The 23071-nt window shown below is 34.5% G+C and overlaps 1 protein-coding gene across 3 annotated transcripts in view; it reads right to left on the bottom strand.

Annotated features, from left to right (window-relative positions):
- The window catches only part of Rb1cc1 (RB1 inducible coiled-coil 1), a 74056-nt gene that overhangs the window by 29791 nt on the left and 21194 nt on the right, over positions 1 to 23071 (bottom strand). For 2 of the 3 annotated variants that reach the window (XM_077801412.1, XM_077801413.1), the window contains exons 2-8: positions 18837 to 18945; positions 17517 to 17638; positions 15070 to 15196; positions 14741 to 14911; positions 10065 to 10267; positions 8075 to 8501; positions 2651 to 2821 (exon numbers count right to left, since the gene is read on the bottom strand). In XM_077801412.1, coding sequence (XP_077657538.1) covers positions 2651 to 2821; positions 8075 to 8501; positions 10065 to 10267; positions 14741 to 14911; positions 15070 to 15196; positions 17517 to 17587 — 1170 coding nt within the window. In that variant the 5' untranslated portion in view covers positions 17588 to 17638; positions 18837 to 18945. Of the gene's footprint in view, positions 1 to 2650; positions 2822 to 8074; positions 8502 to 10064; positions 10268 to 14054; positions 14147 to 14740; positions 14912 to 15069; positions 15197 to 17516; positions 17639 to 18836; positions 18946 to 23071 lie in introns of those variants that run through there. The other variant, XM_077801414.1, reaches the window with a different exon arrangement.

Below are 23071 nucleotides of genomic sequence, written 5' to 3'. Positions count from 1 at the left end.
GACAAAGGATTATCCAGATATGACAAAATTCATTTTTTTCCTTTTGTTTAAACTGAGAATTGAATTCAAGGGCATTCTATCCCAGAGCTACATCCCAGCCTGTTTTTAACTTTTCTTTTAAGAAAGGATCCATCCAGGCACCATGGCACATGCCTGTAATCACAGCACCTTGAGAAGCTGAGACAGGAGAATAGTGAGTTCAAAGCAAATCTCAGTAATTTAGTGAGGCCCTAAGCAACTCAGTGAGACCCTGTCCCTAAATAAAAACTTTTAAAAAGGGTTGGAGATGTGGCTCAGTGGGTAAGCATCTCTGGGAGGGAGGGAAGGAAGGAAGGAAGGAAAGAAGGAAGGAAGGAAGGAAGGAAGGAAGGAAGGAAGGAAGGAAGGAAGGAAGGAAGGAAGGAAGGAAGGATCTCACTAAGTTGCCCAGGCTGGTCTTGAACTTGCAAGCCTCCTGAGTAGTTGGGATTATAGATAGGTGTACACCACCATGCCTGGCTCAGTTATGATAAAGTCTTATAAAAGTATTAACATAAAACAAAGTTTGCAAATGGCAATTCAAAGAAAATACATTGATAAAGGAAAATTACTTTTATTATTTACTGAAAATGCTGATTTTGGTTTTGTCTCTTTGCAAGGCATTACACATCATGAATATTTAAAAGGAACAAACACCTTAGTCTAGCCATTTTGAGACTGTGACTGAAAAAAATATTAGAATATGGACATAAAAATAGATATTGGAATATTTAAACAATATTTGTAATAAGAAAAATTTACATAGCCCAATGATCAAAGGAAGAATGGTTAAATAATCATGACTGATTCTAGGCAGGGTTAAAAATGAATGATCAAGGGCTGGGGATGTGGCTCTAGCGGTAGCGCGCTTGCCTGGCATGCGTGCGGCCTGGGTTCGATCCTCAGCACCACATACAAAGAAAGATGTTGTGTCCGCCGAAAAACTAAAAAATAAATATTAAAATTCTCTCCCCTCTCTCTCTCAAAAAAAAAATCTATTAAAAAAAATGAATGATCCAGGGGAAACAGTAAAACATCAGGAATGTAAAGTTTTCTGTCCAGTAACAGTAGGTTGTGACTATATGTATACAAGATCTAGGAGAACAAAAGACCATAATATTCTTTGGTTTTTCTTTAAAAAATAATCAAGAACATGAAAAGGCAAGATTCAGCAATCAAAACTAATAAACAAAAAATATAAACAGACACAGGTAATGAAGTTAACAGATAAAAAATTTTTTTAAATACTGTGTGCTAAAATGTGATCATAGAGATAATGGATAAGACAGATTATTTTCAAAGAAAATTTGAACAATATACACCTGTAGAACTGGAAAATGAACAACAAAAATAAGACATTAACAAATGGTTAACCAAAGCTAGTCATCATTCCAACAAAAACTTATAACTGGAATCACCGAAGGAAAAGGCAAAGTGAGTAAGGCAAAAAGCAAGAGAAACTGATTAGGAAATTTCCTAAATGACATAAGTCATTAAGCCAAAGGCAGATTAAAGAAGCTCTGCAAGCCCAATGCAGGATCAATAAGAAAAAAGCCACACCTTATTACATCATTGCAAAACTGCTAAAAACCGAATCAAATGCTGAGAAAGTCCCTCTAACAAATAGTTAAACATCCTAGAATTCCATACCAAGTGAAACTATCCTTCAGAAATTAAGGTGACTTATATGTGGTGGCATATCCCTATAATTCCAGCTGCACAGGAAGCTAAGACAGATCCCAAGTTCCAGGCTGGCATTGGCAGTTTAGTGAGATCCTGTCTCCAAAACAACAAACAAGTAAGCAAACAAACTGGGGTTGTAGCTCTGAGGCACTATGCTTCTGGTCTCAATTGCAAATAACCCCATGACCCCAGTTCTGGCCTATCAGCAAAAGGTAATTTAAAGAGTTTTGAAAAGGACAAAATTAAATCTGACACTAAAAACTAGTAAAGGACAATCTAATTTCTATCATACTGTACTACATCAGTAGGTAGTACAAGTTTTACTTTGGGGGAAAAAAAAGGAAAAAGCTAATATGGGGGATATGATTGTTTATATTTTTTAATCAAAGAGAATATCCAGAAAATACTAGCAGAGGAAAGTTAAGGTAGAAAAGAGCAAGCATTAGAATCTGATTACAAAATGCAACTATTTGGCTTGGGGCTGTGCTTGCCATAGTACTTGCTGTATTGGAGGACAGGTGGCCAAAAATGAAATATTAACCAATTCTTCAAGACTTCTTACTTTTCTTCTGTTCTTTTAAGAATTTCATTTCTTGCCCTTTTTAAAAAATTTTTTGTTTCTTTTTTTGGGGGGGTGGGGAAGCCAGAGATACTCAAATGTTTATAATACAATGACTACTTTTATCATATTAAAAAATGTTGAACTTCTCCCTTTCCTCCAGCTGTGATAAGTACATTCATGATTTATATTTCAACTTTCAACTAAAGTACACTAAAGTCAATTTATTTAATCAAAGATAGCCATTAGAAATATGCCTTGATTTTTATTACATTGAAACAACAATAATACATTACCAATACTCAAAGTGAAAATATGGTGCTCACCAAATTGATTCTACACAGAAACTAACTACAAAATCTTTTTTCCTAAGAAGTCAGAAATAGGTACCTGAGCGAGCTCTTTCTGTTCATTCACCAGCCGGCCACAGCTAGCAATCATCTGGTCCAGCGCATATAGCCGATCTTCAAGCCCTTTAATGGCTTTCATGTTCTGATTATCAAGTTTGGCAATTGTTTGATGGCATTCAACTATAAATGGGCGAATGATCTTTGGATCAAGCTAAAGGACAAGGAAACATATGAATAAAAATTTTCAGCAAAAAACTTTAAATACATTTCTATTTGATGTATAACCTCAGAGAAATAAAAGTGATACAGAAAGATAAAAGAAGAACAAAGCACTGGAAATCTAAGTTATTTATTCACAGAATTCAACAGAATGCATATAATCCAAAACAAGTGATAAGGAATATACTATCATACTTAACTAAGAAAATACAGTTCTAAAAGTCACATATTTCAATTCAGTGCCATAGTTCAATCAATTCTTAATATCCATAAGAAAATTTATTATTAAGCTTTTACAAGTATGGCAGGATTCAGGTCTCAAAAACTCATTGCTTGGTCAATAATAACCCATTCCAACTTCTCTCCAATATATATTAATTTATTTAGTTAGTGTTACGTCTCCATCTTAGAAACAAAGTAAAACTTTATTCTTCTCTATCTCCTCAAGGATTTGGTTTGATATACTATACTTTTTTACTTTTTAATTTCTCCTGTTTTCTGGCTTAATTCTATAAATTTGATGGAATTCATGGAATCTTTAAAAACAAAAAATCTTCCCTGTTCCCTTTCCCCTGAAAGATTATTTTACTCTGGTTACCTTTTTGTCTGGATTTTCCATTAAAACTGCTTGGTCGAAGATCATCAAAAGACACTGCTTCTTTTGAGGCTCTTATACATTCAGCATAGCAGGCAAACTTTTTTAAACTCTGCAAGTTTGGGAACATTTCCTCTGGTGGCTCCTTAATAGCATCTTTCATTAGTTACTTTTTCTCTGTCTAATCATTATATATGGGAGATCCATCTGGACATGGTCTTTACTCATTCTAACCCTTCTATGATTTTAACAATAAGCATAACTACTAATGAAGGTAACTCCTACAGCTATTTTAATCCCAATCTGGTACATAAATTCTCAGATGACTTCTGAATGCCTACTAATATCTACATGTGGATATTAACCATGTTAATTCTATTACTGACTTACCATAGTTGTCTTCCAATATAAACCACAATAAGCTTTTTTCTGCCCATAAATAACATGCAATAAATGTAGAATATAGTTAATGCTTCAGTGATCTGATAGTAGTAAATCTTCCTAGGCCTGTAACCATTTCAAACTAAATTACCTATTACTTCAAAAACAAAGCAAACAAAAAGCCTAGGCTTTTCTACCTCTGACCTTTCTTAATATCACTGTTTTACCCTATCTCTCCCTGTGGAAAGATCCTAGTCAAATATCAGCATCTCCTTCATGCTGTCTTCTGAGCTCTACAGTCAAAAGAACTGACTTCACAAGGCTCTGGGTTCAATTCCCAGCACAACCAAAAAAAAAAAAAAAAAAAGACTATGAACTTTATTTTATGTATAGCATGCCCTATATACAAAGAGCAGACAAAAGTAGTTAAACCGAACAATTATTTCATTATTATCATTATTAGCAATGCAGCATATTAATAAGGGACTGCACTGTTGATGGTGGTACTAGGGTACAAGGGTACTAGGGATTGAACCCATGGACAATCTACCACTGAGCTATATCCCCACCCCTTTTTATTTATTTATTTTTGGTTTTGAGACAAGTTATCAAGATTAGTCTGGAGCTTGTAATACATCTGTCCTAGTCACCAAGACACCAAGATTATTTGTGTTTGCTACTGTAGTCAGCAAAGAGATATATTTCTAATAACACTAAAAAGTTAACAGACCATTGTTAATTAATACTGCACACTCACTTCACAATACTAGTATTTGTCCATGTTTTCTCAAATTTGTGATAATAATATCTTTCATTAGTACATATATTTCCATGCTGTGATATTAGGAAGACCAAAGACTAGCTATAGATTACTAGGGAGAGAAAAGAACTGAATGATTAAATGAAAAAATGATTAAATTTGGTTCAAATTTCAATTTGGACCAAATTATAGCTACAGGTAAATTATAATATCAAAAACTTCAGGAAGATAAAGTAACTCAAAACCCAAAGTTCCTCATGTTTCTATACTTCATAATTCACCTGAAAGTACAATATAACTACATTCAGAAATATGTAAGAGATTTACAGTTTATATAAAATAATTTTATTCCACTTGTTCATAGGTAATGATAATTAAAATAGTCTTTGGTGTACATTTAAACCACAGAATCATATTAAAAATTAGCTAGCAAACTTTTAATACTTAACACTACTGCTACATTACACTGATTTTTACTCTTGGACTCTTTCTTGACATCTATATCATACACACTCAACATCACTGCCTTAAAAAAATTGTAAAAAATGAAAGTTACTCTACCCTCCCAATCCTCCCCTGTACTAGGATTTGAACACTGAACTATGCCTCAGCACCCACCTTTAAATTTTTTAAAAATTTGTCCTATTTAGTTATACATGACAGTAGAATGTATTGGCAATTGATACATACATAGAGTATGACTTATAATTAGGATCCTATGCTTGGGGTCATATATGATGCAAAGTTACCCTAGTTGTGTATTTAAATACAAGGCTAGGAAAATGTCTAATTAATTCTACTGTCCTTCCTATTTCTCCTCCCCTAATTCCCTTCACTTCCTTTTGTCTAATGCAATGAATTTCTATTCTGGCCCCCCCGCCCCATCCCTTGTTGTGGTTTACCATCCATATATCAGAAAGAACATTCAGACTTTGTTTTTTGGGGATTGCCTTTTTTTATTTAGCGTGATATTCTCCAGTTCCACTTACTGTCAAATTTATTTATTTTGAGAGAAGGTCCCGCTTGACTGAGCAGGTCTTGAATTTGTGGTCAGATCTTCCTGCCTCAGCTTCAAGTATTATAGGTGTGCACCACAGAATCTAGCCAAATAAGACAGTTTCCTACCCACTCTTATTCTTAACTATTCTGCCTTCAAATCTGCCTCCTCCATGAGGGCAGATAAACATATTCCCAAAGAGCTGGGAATGGTGGCAAAAGCCTGCAATCCCAGAAACTCAGGACTCTTGAGGCAGGAGGATTGCAAGTTCAAAGCCAGTCTCAGCAATTTAGTGATATGCTGTCTCAAAATAAAAAAAGTTGGGCGGGGGTGAAGTGGGGATGTGGCTCAGTGGTTAAGTGCAAGCATAAGATCACAAGTTTGCAGAAAGAAAGAAGAGACATTAATGTGGGCTGCTTACAAACAAGTTATGTGCACAATACTCCCAGGGATTACTTTTTCTTTTATGATATAATATGAAACAAAACATCTAACAGTCATTGTACTGACAACACAGTCTAAGATAACATGGATCTACAAAATAAAGGAACAATTATAAAATATTACTGATAGATGAAAATTGTGGGACAAATTAATAATTCACAAAACTTGCATCCATCAATACACATAAATATAAAACTGGAAATTCAAATTGTCAAGTGACTTAAAATGGATGACAGGAGTAATAAATGAGTGCCAGAGCTGGGATGTGAGCCTCTATGAATTCAAATTCTAAATTCCAAAACATCTATGTCTCAACTAATTTTCTAGGAAAGGTATATGAATTTGACAACTGAAAGTATACATCGCAAATACAGTTACAAATACTGTTCCAAATGGGATTGGTCTCTGAAACCGAAGGCAGAATTCGCTTTTAGAGGAAGAACTTTTTTTTCTAAAATTACTTCAGTAGCACAGTACTAGTGCTGCCATATATATCAAGTTAGTTACTTTTTTTGAACAACTACTTTAAAAATGTGTATAAAATGGAAGCATCTCAAAGTGAAGTGAAATCCTATATTCAGATCCATCTTATAGAAAAACGTCATTGATGATATCATGAAATTACTAAGAGAAAAATATTAAGTAAATAAAAACATCATGGCAAAATGCCTTTTTTATGCAATACAGATCAGATGTTGTATAAAATATAAGAGATTATCATACAAAATGGGTTTTCACTGCTTGAGAACAAAAATTATTTTTATCCTAAAATGCATATTCGATTGAAGAGTGGTGCACTATAGCAAACTCATATTTTACAGAAAACAAGTATAATTAAATGAAAATTTACTTTTGCTTTCACGGTAGTAAACTTTCATTTAATTATACTTATAATTATAAAATATCACAAAGACTTCAGTTTACAAGCAAGCATTAACTTGAGAAGTCAATAAGGTAATCACTTTTTTGTTAATAACAGTATAGCTAACTTCCCATTTTTCTGTAGATATCAGTAGATGTGACATTCAGAAAGAAGACTATCATTCCTTTTCTCATATAAAGTAAATAAAATCTATGACTACTAGATTTTGCACTGAAACATGGAAACTCAAAAGCCATTTTCAGGTTTTTCTGAGTCTATAGCATTGTTTTGACTTCTGGCACATTTTTTTTTTTTAATATATATATTTCTTAGTTGTAGGTGGACACAATACCTTTATTTTATTTTTATGCAGTGCTCAGGTTTGAGCCAGAGCCTCACACGTGCTAGGTGAGTGCTTTTACTACTGAGCCACAACCCAACCCCCTGGCACAGTTTTAATTATTAAAGAAAGGAAGAAAAAAAGACTTCAATTATCCAGATCACAATCATATGGATGAGTAGTGGGGATGTAGCTCAGTGACAGAGTGCTTGCCCAGCATCCCCAGCACCATAGAACCAACCAAACAAAATCACAAAGAAAAACGATCAAAGGTTGATTATCCATAATCATAAATAGAATAGTAAATGTCAATAGTTCAAGCAGGAACATTAAATTAGCCTGTCCTTTGTTCATTTATGGCAGTAATCAATGCCAAATGTATTACAATATTGGCTGGATCATCTAACATCTTTTTTTTAAATACTATTTTTTTTAGTTGTAGATAAACACAATGCCTTTATTTATTTTATGTGGTGCCGAGGATCGAACCCAGTGCCTCATACATGTGAGGCAAGTACTCCACCACTGAGCCAAAACCCTAGCCCTCATCTAACATCTTAACTGACTTAAATACCTACCCTACTGCATGTCATCAAGGAAACAGATACTGAAAAGAATTAGGAAACCTAGATGTTTAAGTCTTCCATTGTACTATGTCTTATAATTTCAATTAAAAATGCACGTGCTATTTTCTAGGCAACCTAGTCAATAGAATAAAATTACAAGTGGAATAATTTTTTATTCAACCTAGGAAAATCCAATCTAAGGCACACTGTTTCCACTATAAGATAATACCCATTCTTCCATTACATAATAAGTAATATAAAGTTAATTGATATACAAAGTGTCAAGCTAACATTACTTACCCTGCTCATAGAATCAAAGCACTTCCTGACCAAAGATTCCACATCGTTAGGTCTATCTTGAACATTAATCCAGTCTAACAAAGAAACATTAAAAAAAGGCAGATCACCGTCTTTAGTATCTACTTTAGTTTCATCTTGCTGGACAGTACTTTGACAAGATTCCCTAATTTCTTTGCCACTTTCATCGTCTGTGGTATCTGGGGCTACATGTTCCATTGACTTGTGAAATGAGGTTAACAAGGATGTGTTAGTTGTTCTAGGCATATCAGGAGAAAGCACCAGTTCAGTGGATCTTTTCATCTCAGCCTTTTCTGAGCCTTCATTTTCATTTAAAGAATCCAGTCTTCCCAAACATTCCCTGTAACTATGTCTGGTTAGGCACTCCAACAGTGGAATCTTGGCCATTACTGAAACAGCAGTTCCTAAACTTAAAATACAAAAGATCTGTCAGTAAAACAATTAGATTGCTCACATTTATTATCACACACAAATCTCACTAACCCTTATATTATACATAAACTAGTTATAAGCAATCTGTCCACAATAAGAAGCCTAGCAGAGAGGTTATTATTAATGCTAATATCCCAATCTAAAGTAAAACTAGACTGAGTAAACTACAAGTAGACATTTGGCTTTTATCAAACCTGAGGCCTACAAATTCAAATTTAGAGCTTTACCAGAGCATCAGAGTACAATAGTTTGTCTTTAAGTAAATCAGAAATATTTAAAATAATGAAAGCACAAACAAAAATTAACAAATTTAATCTCAAATAACTCTTGCATCACACCCCCAAAAGACAGAGAGATTAATGCTATGGAAAGGAATGGGGAAAATGAAATCTTGATAACTTCATGAAACCATATGTAAAACAGTGCTGGTTCCTACACTAAATTAACAGTTAATACAACTCTCCAAAAATATAATTACTTGAAAAGGTTATTATATAAGCTTTTAAAAGATCTTCTAGTATTAATTTATTCATTCTCCTTCCACGATTTTCTTTCATTTCAAGTTAAGGCTGAAACCTGTCTAAAAACATTCATACCACAAAATAGAGACACCTAAGAGAAGGTAAGGCGAGAGGTAGAAAGCAAGTAAGAGGAACATGCATGCTACTTGCCTCTAATTCAAGGTCAAGGCAATAAAAACTACCAGACCAACAGTAAAAATATGAACACAAAATCTTGAAAATGTACACATATCCCCTGAACACAAGTGTTATATGTTTCATTATTGCTCTAGTTTTACATTAATTATAGATCTTTTTTTAAAATAAAAAAATCATATTGTATGTGCTTCTATGCAAAGAACAATGAGAGTCAAAACAATGGCTTCTGTCTTAACTCTACACCAAGATGTAATACTTAAAAAGGAGCTTAACTTTTTCCTGGCTCCTTCATTTTCTACTAACTTTTGCATTTCTATTAGATGAACTACATCTTGACCTTTTTTTTTATTGGAAAGAAGAAATGAGCAAAGATTCTCAGCTTCATAAATGATTTCAAAAATATTTTCAGCTTTTTAATAATTAAAATAACAAGAAAAATATGGGAGACTCTATATAGAGTAAAAGAAAATAAACCATAAATTTTAAATTATAAATTTATAAACCTATAAATCTATAAAAACTATAATGTATAAAGCATTATCCAAAAAGATTCAAAACAGGCAGGCACAGTGGCACATGCCTGTAATTACAGAAGCTCAGGAGGTTGAGGCAGGAGGATCATAAGTTCAAGGCCAGCCTCAGCAACTTAGTGAGGTTCTAAGCAATTTGGTGAGACCTTGTCACTAAATGAAATATAAAAAGGGTTCAGGATGTGGCTCAGTGGTTAAGTGCCCCCTGGGTTCAATCCCAGGTACAAAAAAACCCCCTCAAAACAATGAACTTCAAATATATGGCATACAGAAAACATACAGTAATTAAATCTACTGATAAATTCTCAAAGCATTTTACACATTTTATTATCCATTTAATGGTAAACATACTGAGTAAGTTTTAACTTGATGTCTTCTATGGATTGCAGATAATTTGAATAAATACTTTCAAATTTGAAAAGTAGCTTTTGGTATGAATTTGAACAGTCCTCCAGATTGGCCATGATTGCAGCCCAGCCTTGGTGTTGAAGATGTTCATCATGGACAAGACCTTCGCAAAAAGAACAAAGTTTCTTGGCAACTTCATACATTTCCTATAATGAAGAAGAAAAAGAACACAATAAAAAAAGGTAATGGTTCACATGCACATATTTGCATGTCTATGAACATAGTTTCATGAATGCATAAGCACATTTTAAAAAACTGTTTTATTGTGTTTCTGAGCAGATATCCTAAGAAAAGGATTCCAGAAGATATTGCTTCTGGAAAATAAAACACTGGGGGTCCCCAATAATTTCATAACTAATGTGTATCATCTCTAACCTTACTGTCATCTTTAAAGATGCATACTTCTTAAAAATACATTATCAACTTCTAGAATAATGTAACATATTGCATAATTTAATGGGATTCCTAAAACTATTTTATGTAAATAGTACAATTAAAGAAGTCCTCTGTCCCTGAAGATTTTAGCTTACTAGGAAACAAAAGTGGTGTTTTTTCTAAGAAGACTGGTGACTTTTGTAAGAAGATATTGCAAAGTCAAGAGACACAGACAAATGAAGACATTCTGAAGATGAGAGCATTTTATGTAAGAATTGAGATATGAAAAGAATATGAACAAAAGCAAGGAAAGAAGAATTTCAAAACTGGAGAGAACATAGGGGCTAAGTCAAGAAAATAAAGAAAATAAACCCTCGTAGACAGGAACAAATAGTGTGGAGGAAAAGAAAATGGAGTGACCAAAAGGTGAAACATTTGGAAATACTAAGGGAAGAACAGAGTTGGACTTTCCTGAGAAAACAATGACCTTCTGAAGAGTTCTTTAACAGGGAAAAGCATAAATAAAGACTCAAACCTGGTATGGTATACAGCTATGATCCTAATCACTCTGGAGGCTGAGGGAGAAGGATCAATAATTCAAGTCTAGCCTCACTTAGAGAGGCACTAAGCAACTTCAAGAGATGCTTTCTCAAAAAAAAAAGGGGGGGGGCTGGGGATGCTGCTCAGTTGTAAAGTGCCCCTGGGTTCAATTTCCAGTACTCCACCCCCCCAAAAGACTGACAACTTAGGAAAAGCTTAAAAAGTAGAATGGGAAACAGATAAAGAATGGATATAAAATGATAACTTCAAATTGTCACAGGCAAATTGCTATAAATGTAGCCACAGTTCACTTCTATCAAAATAGACCAAAAAAATAACAATAACAAACTCTCTAAGTTTAGGATGTCAATAAAATGCTTTTGTGTCATGTCAGATGCCTAGCATAGTTTATAGAGAAATGCAAATAAATGTGCACTGAACAATGTACAAAGCATATTCACAGCAAATTTAGTCACAGAAGTCCCAAATTTAAAACAATCTCACTATTGAACAGTAGTTAAATAAACTGTGAGGTGTCATTATTTGTATAATGGAATACTAGACAGCAATAAATATGTACTTAATAGTATGAATGAATCTCAGGAAGATAATGTTGAATAAAAGAAATCAGACATTAAAAAATGAAAAATTTATAGGATTCCAGCCTGTTGCATTGGTGACACCTCTAATTTCAGCTACTTGAGAAGCTTCGGCAGGAGGATCACAAGTTTGAGGCCAGCCTGGACTACTTAGAGAAACCCAATCTCAAAAACTAGAAAGGGCCAACGATGTAACTCAGTTGCAAAGCACCCTGGGTTCAATCTGCAGTACTGCATTACCTCCCCCAAATAAATTATTCCATTTGCATAAAGTCCAATAAGAAGCAACAAATAGTTTAAAATGAGAGATTTTATAGTTCATGTTTAATATTTAATTTATTGTTTCTATTATTTTATTTTAAATTTTGCTAGATTAATGAAATTGTTATTCCTAGTTCTTCTATCTTCTTTTACAAGCCTCAAGAGAATTAGGTCTTCCTAACACTCTGATCCTTTACTCTTCCTACATCCATGCCCAGATGAAATCCTTTTTTTATTTTGGTACTGGATTGAACTCAGCGGCGCTTAACCACTTAGCCATATCCTTAGGCTTTTTATTTTTCATTTTGAGACAGGGTCTTGCTAAGTTACTTCAAGGCTCATTAAATTGCTGTAGTCATCTTTGAACTTTCTGTCTTCCCACCTCAGCCTCCTGAGTCACTGGGATTACAGGCATGAACCACTGTGCCTGGGACAAATGAAATCTTTAGAATGCTTCTTTACATGCAACTAGGTACCAACAAATGTTGTCAGGAGATAGTTTATGTCTGTGTTTTGTACTGCCACAACTCTTCCATTTCAATAATTCTTTTTATGAAGTATCTTGCTATTCCCATTATTGTGTGTCCTGTGGAAAGGCTTTCATTAGACACTGATTTTTGGTACAAGCTATCTCAGGTTTATCTTGTATTTTCCCTGCCCCAGATGTGCAATCAACTTCTTGAAGGAGTGATCTGTTGTAATTAGGAAATGGTATTTAGAATATGTGGCACTTGTATGTATCTGTACCACATGAATCTCAGATAAGAAAGTATTTTAGTAGCAATGCCCCTCTTGTCTTTTCTGTTTAAGTTTTTCAGTTTAAAAATATCATGAATTGAGAAATCATGCCAGTTCCTATTTAGGGACTTCTGGATACATGAATATATTTCTGCCATTTTATCTTTTCTTTGTGTAATATTTTCTGGCTATTTCATGCCCTTGTTGACTTAAAAATTTATTTGCTTTTTTCTCTAATCATTTGTCAATTATATATCCACCCATATTTCATACTACATATTTTCTAGCAGAATGCTGTATCCATATTTTTCAACCAAGTAAGTCTAATGAATGCTACTGTCTAGCTAGGTGTGGTGGTGCATGCCTGTAATCCTAGCACCTTGGGAGGCTGAGACAAGAGGATTCAGTTCAAAGCTAGCCCCAGCAATTTAGCAAAGCCCTGAGAAACTCAGTGAGACCCAGTCTCTAAATAAAATACAAAAAAGGGCTGGGGATGTGGTTCAGTGGTTCAGAGCTTAAATGCCCCTGAGTTCAATCCCCAATACCAAAGGGGGGGGGGGGGGAAACAGGATTCTAATGTATGAATTCAGTTTAGAGAATTTTGTTTGTTTTTTTTTTTTTTAACCATATTCCCCAAAGTACTTTTGGACTCTTTGGTTTATTTGAACATATTTCAGAAAGATGAGATTATTTCCCTTTTTTATTGTACACTGTGTGGAAATGAGGTCATTTCACAAATGCATATACTATATTACAACAAGTTTCCATCAGTTTTACTAACTAAAGCAAACATCTAGTAAATGTTACCAGTTTATTTTTACAAAAGTTAGTACTGTTTTTTTTAAAATTTTTTTATTATTAGTTGTTCAAAACATTACAAAGCTCTTGACATACCATATTTCATACATTTGATTCAAGCGGATTATGAACTCCCATTTTTACCCTATATACATATTGCAGATTCACAACGGTTACACATCCGCTTTTTTACCTACTGCCATACTAGTGTATGTTGTGTTCTGCTGCCTTTCCTGTCCTCTACTATCCCCCCTCCCCTCGCCTCGCCTTCCCTTCCCTCCCCTCCCCTCCCATCTTCTCTCCCTACCCAATCTACTGTAATTCATTTCTCTCTCTCGTTTTTTTTCCCCTTTGCTCCTCACTTCCTTAGTATTGTTATTTCATTGGTTTTAAAGCATTTTTTTCATATCTGAAAGCAAAATATGACTAACAGTTGGGAATAAATAACTTCACTCAAGGTAAATATCAAATTAAAAAGGAAAATCAATGACTGGTAAATACTCTAGAAACTTGCAATTAGCGGTATAAAAGGTATATAATGGAAAGAATATCGTTTCTCTGGACACTAAACATGAAAAGTGAAAAAAGAATTATAATTTTATCAGACTATGGTGACACATGCCTGTAATCCAGCAACTTGGGAGGCCGAGGCAAAAGGATCACAAGTCCAAGGCAAAAGGATCACAAGTCCAAGGCTAGCCTCAGCAACTCAGTGAGACCCTGTCTCAAAATAAAATAAAAGGGCTGGGGATGTAGCTCAGCAGTAATGCATCCCTGGCTTTAATCCCCAGTACATACCCCAACACCAGAAAAAAGGAACAAAAATCATTGCATTTTTAGAATTATTTGATGAGTTCTATCTATGTCTATTCTAACATAGGTACTTTATCAATTAAAGAATGTTCAAAAGAGGAGCTGAGAATGTGGCTCAGTAGTAAAGTGCTTGCCTAACATGAACAAGGCCCTAGGTTCAATCCTTAGTGCTCACTATCATTAAAAACAAACAAAATTTAAAAAAATATTCAATAACAATTATCTGTATATCATTATTACCCAGGAGAGAAGTTGGCCAAATCAATTTCAGACAGCTTATACACTCATTCTCATGTACATTGACTAGTGACTGACTAGGGGCCTGAAAATTAACAAATAGATTAACCACAAAATACATTTTCATAAAACTTAGGTATTTTGCATGCTTGCCATCTAATTTAGACACTCTGTTCCTAAAAGCCTTCAAGTCTAAATAGCCATCAGTTAAATTTTCGTACTTGTTTAAAAATCTTTGTACTTGTTTTTACATCTTACCACTGCAAGTTGTGTCCTTGAAGCAACAGTATGAAAAACTGCAGGCATCATAAGAGACTCTTCAACTTTTATTTCCATGTCATTTTCTGTTGAAAAGGTCGTTTTAGGAATAGCAGGTGCACGGTCACATAAGATCATTTCTTTGTTAAAAAGAAAAATTGGATTTGTGTCCTATGTTTAAAAAAATGCATAAAATGTTACATATAGGGAACTTGCACACCACCCTCAATAAATGAAGCAAATAAACCTTACTTTTCAATAATGCATCCCAGTTTCCTTTCTGATGTGAAGGTGGACTATCCTGGTACAAAAGAGCCTTGGATACCTACCGTCCCAGCACTGTAGGTGCATACTCTTCGATCTGCAGCCATGCATTCTCCTCCATTGACCACAAGTACCTGATGCTGAATAGCAATCTTGTATTTGCTTTGAATGGCATGTTTAAGGTCTGCCACACTTCCATGAAAAAAAAAAAATTATATTTAATGAATGATTTTATCATTTAAGTATGACTTCATAAGTGTATATGTGTGTGTATACACACACACACACACTAGATTAATGAATTTCATTTAAAAACTTTCCCCAAAAAACAGTAGTTAAAATTCATAAGTTTACCAATTTCTTGAACTGGACTCCAAAATCAATTGGCTGATATTAAGTGAATAAATCATCCATTTTGTCTTAACAAAAAGTTAAGTCTAAGAACTACAAATAGTAACCACATTATTTTCTATAACAGGGAGCTGTATAAACATAGGAATATGCTCAAATTGGCATCAGTTCTATTAAATTCCTCTGAACCCAAGAGTTGTGTTAAAATCTTCATATCACATTACATAAACTAAATGAAGCCTAAATCATAAAAAATTCCTTTCTTCCAAATAATTATTTTCTTTCAATTTCCTTTCTTTCTTTCAAATAATTATTTTCTTTCAAATAATAATTAATAATTATTAAATACGGTACAGCCGCATTTAAAAAAAAGTCTTATTTATTTGAAAATACATAAACCCATTAAAACAACTCTAAGATACCATCTCACTCCAATAAGAATGGCAGCCATTATGAAGTCAAACAACAATTAAGTGCTGGCGAGGATGGGGCGGGGGGTACACTCAGACATTGCAGGTAGGACTGCAAATTGGTGTGGCCAATTTGGAAAGCAGTATGGAGATTCCTTGGAAAGCTGGGAATGGAACCACCATTTGACCCAGCTATTCCCCTTCTCGGACTATACCCAAAAGACCTAAAAAGAGCATACTACAGGGACACAGCCACATCAATGTTTATAGCAGCACAATTCACAATAGCTAGAATGTGGAACCAACCTAGATGCCCTTCAATAGATGATTGGATTAAAAATGTGGCATTTATACACAATGGAATATTACTCAGCACTAAAAAATAACAAGATCATGGCATTTGCAGGGAAATGGATGGCATTAGAGTAGATTATGCTAAGTGAAGTTAGCCAATCCATAAAAAACAAATGCCGAATGTCTTCTCTGACATAAGGGGGGTGACTCAAAATGGGATAGGGAGGAAGAGCATGAGAAGAAGACTACCACTAAATAGGAAAGAGAGGTGGGAGGGAAAAAGAGGGAGAAGGGGAGTTGCACGGAAGATGGAAGGAGAACCTCATTGTTATACAGAATATATATATATATATATATATATGATGTTGTGAAAAAAAAGAAGTGTGTCACATTAGATTGGATAGAGAGAAATGATGGGAGAGGAGGGGAGGTGTAGGGTGGATAGGAAGGGCAGCAGAACAGAACAGACATTATGTACATTCCATGTATGTATTATATGTCAAAATACATTCTGTCACGTATGACTAAAAAAAATAAAAATAAATCGTATGGCAAAAAAAAGAAAATAACATAAACCCTATATAAAGCAAAGATTATTATTGATCAAACAACTTATAATGATTTCTGTATCAGTCATGTATGGGCAGTTTGTAGTCTCAGCAACTTGGTAGGCTGGGACTAGAAGACTGCATATGCCCAGGAGTTCGAGGCCAGCTTGGACAGCACACTGAGTGTGACCAGGGCTCAAAAGAAAGAAAGAAAGAAAAGCAATTTCAGTACCAGATTCATTTATTCTTCATTGCAATCAAGTCTTTGCTATTATGGCCCTTACAGAAATATAAGCAGGTTTGGAAATCTTTACTACTTCTGTTTCCTTCCTGATTTGGCCTCAGAATATATTCTTCCTGCTCCGAAAACTCTCCCCATTTTTTTGTAAGCATAGGAGGGCATTCAGTCAAATATCTAAAACCGCTGCAAAGTTGGAAAATGATTACACAGGAACCACACTGATTTGACAACAAATTTTAAAACTTACTTTATTCTCTCTAAAACAAACCTATCAACTAACTTTATTCACACAGGGGAATAAAAACCAATGACCTTTTTGTTCTTTCAACACTGACACAAAATCCTTTACAAAGCTAACAATAATTTTCTTAATGTCCTGTGAAACTGGTTAAAAGTACTTATAAAGATAGCATCTGAAATCAGATTGGTTGTGGTCAAGTTTGTTTATTGTGAATAATATATTCATGCAAATAGAACAAAATGTGATTTTAAAGAATTTAGCATTTCAGAGAATGACAATTATATAATACGTTCAGGTAAAAGATTTCATAAGACTTACTATCTTGCTACTTGTTTTAAAAAACGGATTTCTCAAAATGAAAAGTTTTTAACTATTTGCATACAAACCAAAATGCAAAACTGAAAAGAATAAATGAAATAGAACTCACGTTTGTACTGTGAGTTCAGTATCAAATGTTAGAGTAGTTCCAGTATTAACCAGAAACACATATAACTTCATGATGATTTCTCCGGATTCTGTGAGCTTGTACCTCACCCTCTGATATGGTTTCTAAAAGAAACAAAGAACAGTGATCCATTTTACAAACACAAGTACAAATACTTTAATCATTAAGACACAGCATAGTCTTACTATTTAAATAAAAATCAAAATATGTTTTCACGTCTACAATGATCACTTGGACAATTCAGTAAATTCTATGCTTAAAAATAAACAATGTAAGATTAGTAAAAAGGAAAGCATAACTGTTCTACCTTGAAAAAGCTTGTTTTGGGGAAAAAATAGAGTAAAAGTTAGAAAAACATTGACATATACATTTTACACTGTTTTCTACATTAAGAATAAGATATTCACCCAAGCAGGGTGGTGCACACTTATAATTCCAGCCACTCCAGGGGCTTACGGCTGGCGTATCTCAAGTTACAGGCTAGCCTGGGCAAATTAAGCCAGACCCTGTATCAAAATAAAAACAGATGGGGCTGGGGATGTTAGAACACTTGCCTACCATGTATGAGGACCTGGGTTAAATTGCCAGGAAGGAAAGGAGAAAAGGAGGGGAGGGGAGAGAAGGAGAAGGGAGAAGACAAAGAAAATATCTAGACAAACATCCCCAAAAGTCCTTCTCCCACTAGTACTTCTCCCTTAAAACAATTAAAAATAGATTAGACTTTAGGTTAAAGTTAATAATGAATAGGAATAGCCATTACTAGCAGGTTAGGGAAAATAAGTCCCTATTCTGTCCACCAGCTGCTTCTTAATCTGTGTTCCACTTTCACACTGAGCTGAAAATACTCCAAGAAATTCTGGACCCCAAAAACTAAAAATGAAAAACCAAAACCGAACCAAACAAAAACCCTCTGGCCTTAACCATTATGTCATTTTGTGCAACAGTACAAAGAGCACAGGTCTGGAAACCACAATACTTAAAAAACTCTGACATTAACTTGTCCAAGTTACCTCATTTATAAAATAAAGCTTCCCCATGTATAAAAGAAATACATTTCAAGATCTAGTAGTTTTATCAAATGGGAGGGAATAATACTATAGAATAATTAAGATGTTTAAATACAACTATAAATAATTTCTCAGAAATACGTAGGCACTCCCCCGTCCCAAACAGGCTCTTTCTGCAAGAACCTTAGAGTAAAATTATCAGCAGAAAAAAGCAAATAAGGCTTAATCTAGGGTTTCCAAAATCATTGTTTTAAATATATTATATAAAAAACTGAAGGTAAGAACAGTGACTTACCTACAGGCACTGGGAAAAGTACTACCACTCTTAAGCAGATTAAAACTGGCTTATGTTTCCTTTGCTTGATATTGGCAACTGAATGGCATTACTGGTTAAACTCAGAGAACTAGAAAAGAAAAAACTGAGTTAATATAGAAACAAGTCAATATATAACAACATATGGTCCTTTCCTCTTTTTCCCTTTAAAAATTATCTTTTGTTAAAAGTATTCTCTACTTAGTCCTTTTTCCTACCTGCATATTCACTGAAACCACAACCATGACCATGATGCACATCACTCCATTCAAAGACAAACAAGTCAGCAATGAATTCTTCCAAATTGTTGTTTCTACAGTAATTTCTCAGTCGTAAAAGTATAATGGTAGAGTGTCCAGGCTGTGGAGTCGGACAGCTTGAGTTTGGGCCTGGATCTGCAACCAGGTCAAGTTACTTAACTGTTTTCAGTTTCCTCTTTTATAAAAAGGAATCAAAATACCTATCATAGACAACCTTTCAAGACAGCACCAATTATCTGTGCCACTTACACTTACTTCCTGGTATCTACTAGAGTAAAATTTCTTCCTGATCAAGTGTAGGCTGCACCTCTAATCTAGTTCTAATCAATAAAAACAGCAAAAGTGATAGGATGTCATGTCTGTCTGTGACTGTTACTTAAGATTATAACTTCCATTTTATCAGTTGGCTCTCTCCTTGCCAGCTTCGTTAAGTAAGTGGCCATATGGACAGTTATACTTGGTAAGAAACTCAAGGTGACCTCTGCTCAACAGCCAGCAAGAAGCTAAGAACCTCAGTCTGACAATCTTCAAGGAACCGATCTTGACAAAACTACAAGCCTGTAAGCAGATCCTTTCCAGGTTCAACCTCACAAGACAGCAGACCTGGATAGAACCTTGATGACAGTTTTATGAGAGACCTTGAAGCAGATGATCCAACCACACCATGCCCAGAATCTGTGCAATAACACATTCATGTTGTTTTAAAGAGCCATGGTATGATAATTTCATACTTAGCAATAGATAATATAGTTCACCATCATTAGAGGGCTATTACAAGGATATGAAAGAAAAATTTTCATGAGAGAATGGTGTTTGGCCAACTAAGCCAACTCAATGATGTTTGAATAGGATCTTAGACCTTTCTAAAGCTCACTTACTCACAGCTATAGATACCACCACGGATGACTGCTGACTGAGCCTACTTCTCTCCATTTTACAATTATCCATCTAGCCCCTCTAAACTCAACAAATCCAAATTAGTTTTCTATATACATTTCTTCAATATTGTTACTTCTAAAACTGTACTCCTTATTTTCTCTGTTCCCTGTACTCTGGCTTTTCATTTCTCTCTGTTGATCGAATCTACAATTATCATCACGTCACCCTAACTCTGACACAGAAACATCAGCAAATATGTCTTGTCAAATCTAATATTTTCCAACAGCTTCTCAACCTGCTCCATATCTCAATCCCTAGTCTACCATCTTCCACATGGCCTTCAAAGATGCTAGGCAAAAATCAAGTTTTTCTGCTATTTAAATCTCAAAATTATATTGATTTGTATGGTACCAGGTATCATTTTGTTAATGTTTACTACTGCCTAGGAGACTATATGATTTCTTAAAGGAAATGTTTTCACTTGATCCTCACAATAAAAAAGTCCTGTAATATAGATAAGCATCATCATTTTATGCTAAGGAAACTAACAATTAAGGAGTTAGTATCACTGGTTATGACTCTTGTTATCATTCAAATCTGGGCAAACTGCTGTTTCTTGCCTTTAACCATCAGGATAACATCCAAGCCAACAAACAATATGGCTTCTTACTCTTCCCCCCCACAATTTCCCACCCTCTTCCTTCCATCATTTCCCAACTTTTTCAATCCTAAATACCAGACTGCTTTAAACCCCATAATAAAACAGTTGCAAAAAGTCTGAGCCTTTTTGAGGGCACTACTTCCTGCTTAGAATTCTCCCTCTCCTATTATCATCCTTTCTTCCAATCCTACCCTCACTCACATTTTCTTTCATATGGGACTAATCACTTCATTAGCTGTGCTAGGTACTCTATATGTGTGTCTATGCTTGCATACACATCAAAAAACTATGCATTCCTTAGTACTGGCTCTTATACTTTATAATAAAATAAATGAATAATCCAATACTAGCAAAGACTTATTCTACATCCCTAGTAAGCATGTGTGTGACATCTATGCCAGGATTTCTTCAGTTTGTTCTTTAAGGAAAAATCTTTAGATTTCAGAATATCATCATCTCTATGACAACAGTAAGGCTCTACCTCATCCATCACCATCACATGTTGTCGGCCATTACTATTTATGGGTAATGTAGGGACTCTACAAATACAACCCCCAGGGTTTGGGCTGACATAAACATATAATACAGTTCTACCTAAGAGAGACTAAAATTTATTTTCTATCATAATATACAGTCGTACCAAATCTTTTAATAAAAGAAAGAATGTAACTAAGAAGCCAAGAAATTAAATTGACAAGTGGTTGGCAGAGCTTTCAAGTACAGAATTGGGTTCCTGAGTTTAAGATGAACACGGTTCCCTAGTAATTCCTATAGACCATTATGTGTGTGAAAGAAAAACACTAAATTGCTAAAATTCCAGGCACAGTAGCAGATTCCTGTAATCCAAATTACTTGGGAGGCAGAAGGAAGATTCCAAGTCAGCCTAAGCAATTTAGCAAGACCTATCTCAAAAAAAAAAAAAAAAGAAAAAAGAAAAAAAAAAAAACAGGGCTGGGTATTAGCTCAGAGGTTTGCTTGGCATGTGCAAGGTTTGATCCCTGTACAACAACCATAACAAAAATTTTAAAAATTTTCAGGACTTCACACTGCAGTATTATTATGTTTATTCTGGCTCATGTAATTACTTTTTCTTCATTTAATCGTGTTTTGCATTATTACAAATGCTTCATAATCATCAACATTAATAAAGGCTGAAAAAGCATTTCGACTTGTGAATTCACCATAACTTATTTTCTCACTTGCTCCCTGGTTTTAGTCTGGTTGCATACAAAAATCATTCTAATATTTCAAAATCATTCCAATATTTCAATTTTGTATGCTACTAAAGTGCTTCTCTTTAACAATTTGTACTCCTCACTCAATATACCAGTAAACCAGAAACAAGGCCACTATATCCTTGCTAGTGCTGTATTATTATTATTAGTAGTAGTAGTAGTAATATGTAGTACCAATGCTAATTCTAGTACTGGTGATTGAGCCCAGGAGTGCTTAATCATTGAGCCACATCCCCAGCCCTTTTTATTTTTGATCTAAAGGGGTCCTGCTAAGTTTCTGAGGCTGGCATTGAATGTATGATCCTTCTGCCTCAGCCTACCAAGTTATGGGATTACAGGCATGTAGCCCCCATGCCCAGCCCAACACTGTATTTTTAAATGCTTGCCAAGAATACTTCACAATTTTATAACTGCATGATACCTTTGACTAGTAATGAATTTGTTGTTCATTTACAGATCATTATGTGCCAGACACTAGCTAGACATGAAATGTAGCAGTGAACAAGATAACACAGTCCCTAAACTACTATAAACCTCAATCACTAGAATAACTCCATCTTATAGGGCCAGCTTAAAGATTAGGCAAGATTATGCATGCACAAACACATGTAAGACACATAATGCCTAAGAAAAACTCAACTAATGTACTCAGATTTTATATACACAAGTGCCAGGCATTTGTCCTTCAGCTCATTTCTTACAGATCCTAAGAGATTTCAACAATAGTATCACTGCAACTCCTGACCTACTCTGATACAACATCCCATGTATTTATCCATTGTTTACAGCCTATAAAATCTGGCAGCTTTAATCAGAAGCTCCCATGTAAATCTTCACTTTTACATACTCATTAACTGCTAGCTACTATCAAAGACCTCACAAGAAAAGCACAAGAAAAACAGAAGTATATGGTAAGATCAGGTACACTTCTCCAAGGGTCTATCTGCACTGTAATTCTGTGAGTCAATGTAAGATTCATGATTTTCACATCCACAAATGCTCTTTATTTATTCCACATATTTAAGTACATAGCGTATAAAATTAATAATCATTGTTAACACTTGTTATTCATTATATACCAGTCACTACAATGAATAGTTTTATATGCATTACCTCATATACACAAGACATTATTTCTGTTTCCATTTGCAGATGAGGAAAAAGATTCAGAAGTTATTCAAC

Source organism: Urocitellus parryii, chromosome 7 (assembly GCF_045843805.1).
Source record: "Urocitellus parryii isolate mUroPar1 chromosome 7, mUroPar1.hap1, whole genome shotgun sequence".
In the NCBI taxonomy this organism is placed as follows: domain Eukaryota; kingdom Metazoa; phylum Chordata; class Mammalia; order Rodentia; family Sciuridae; genus Urocitellus; species Urocitellus parryii.
Note: the sequence above shows the minus strand (reverse complement) of the source record. Positions and strands in the feature narration are given on the sequence as shown.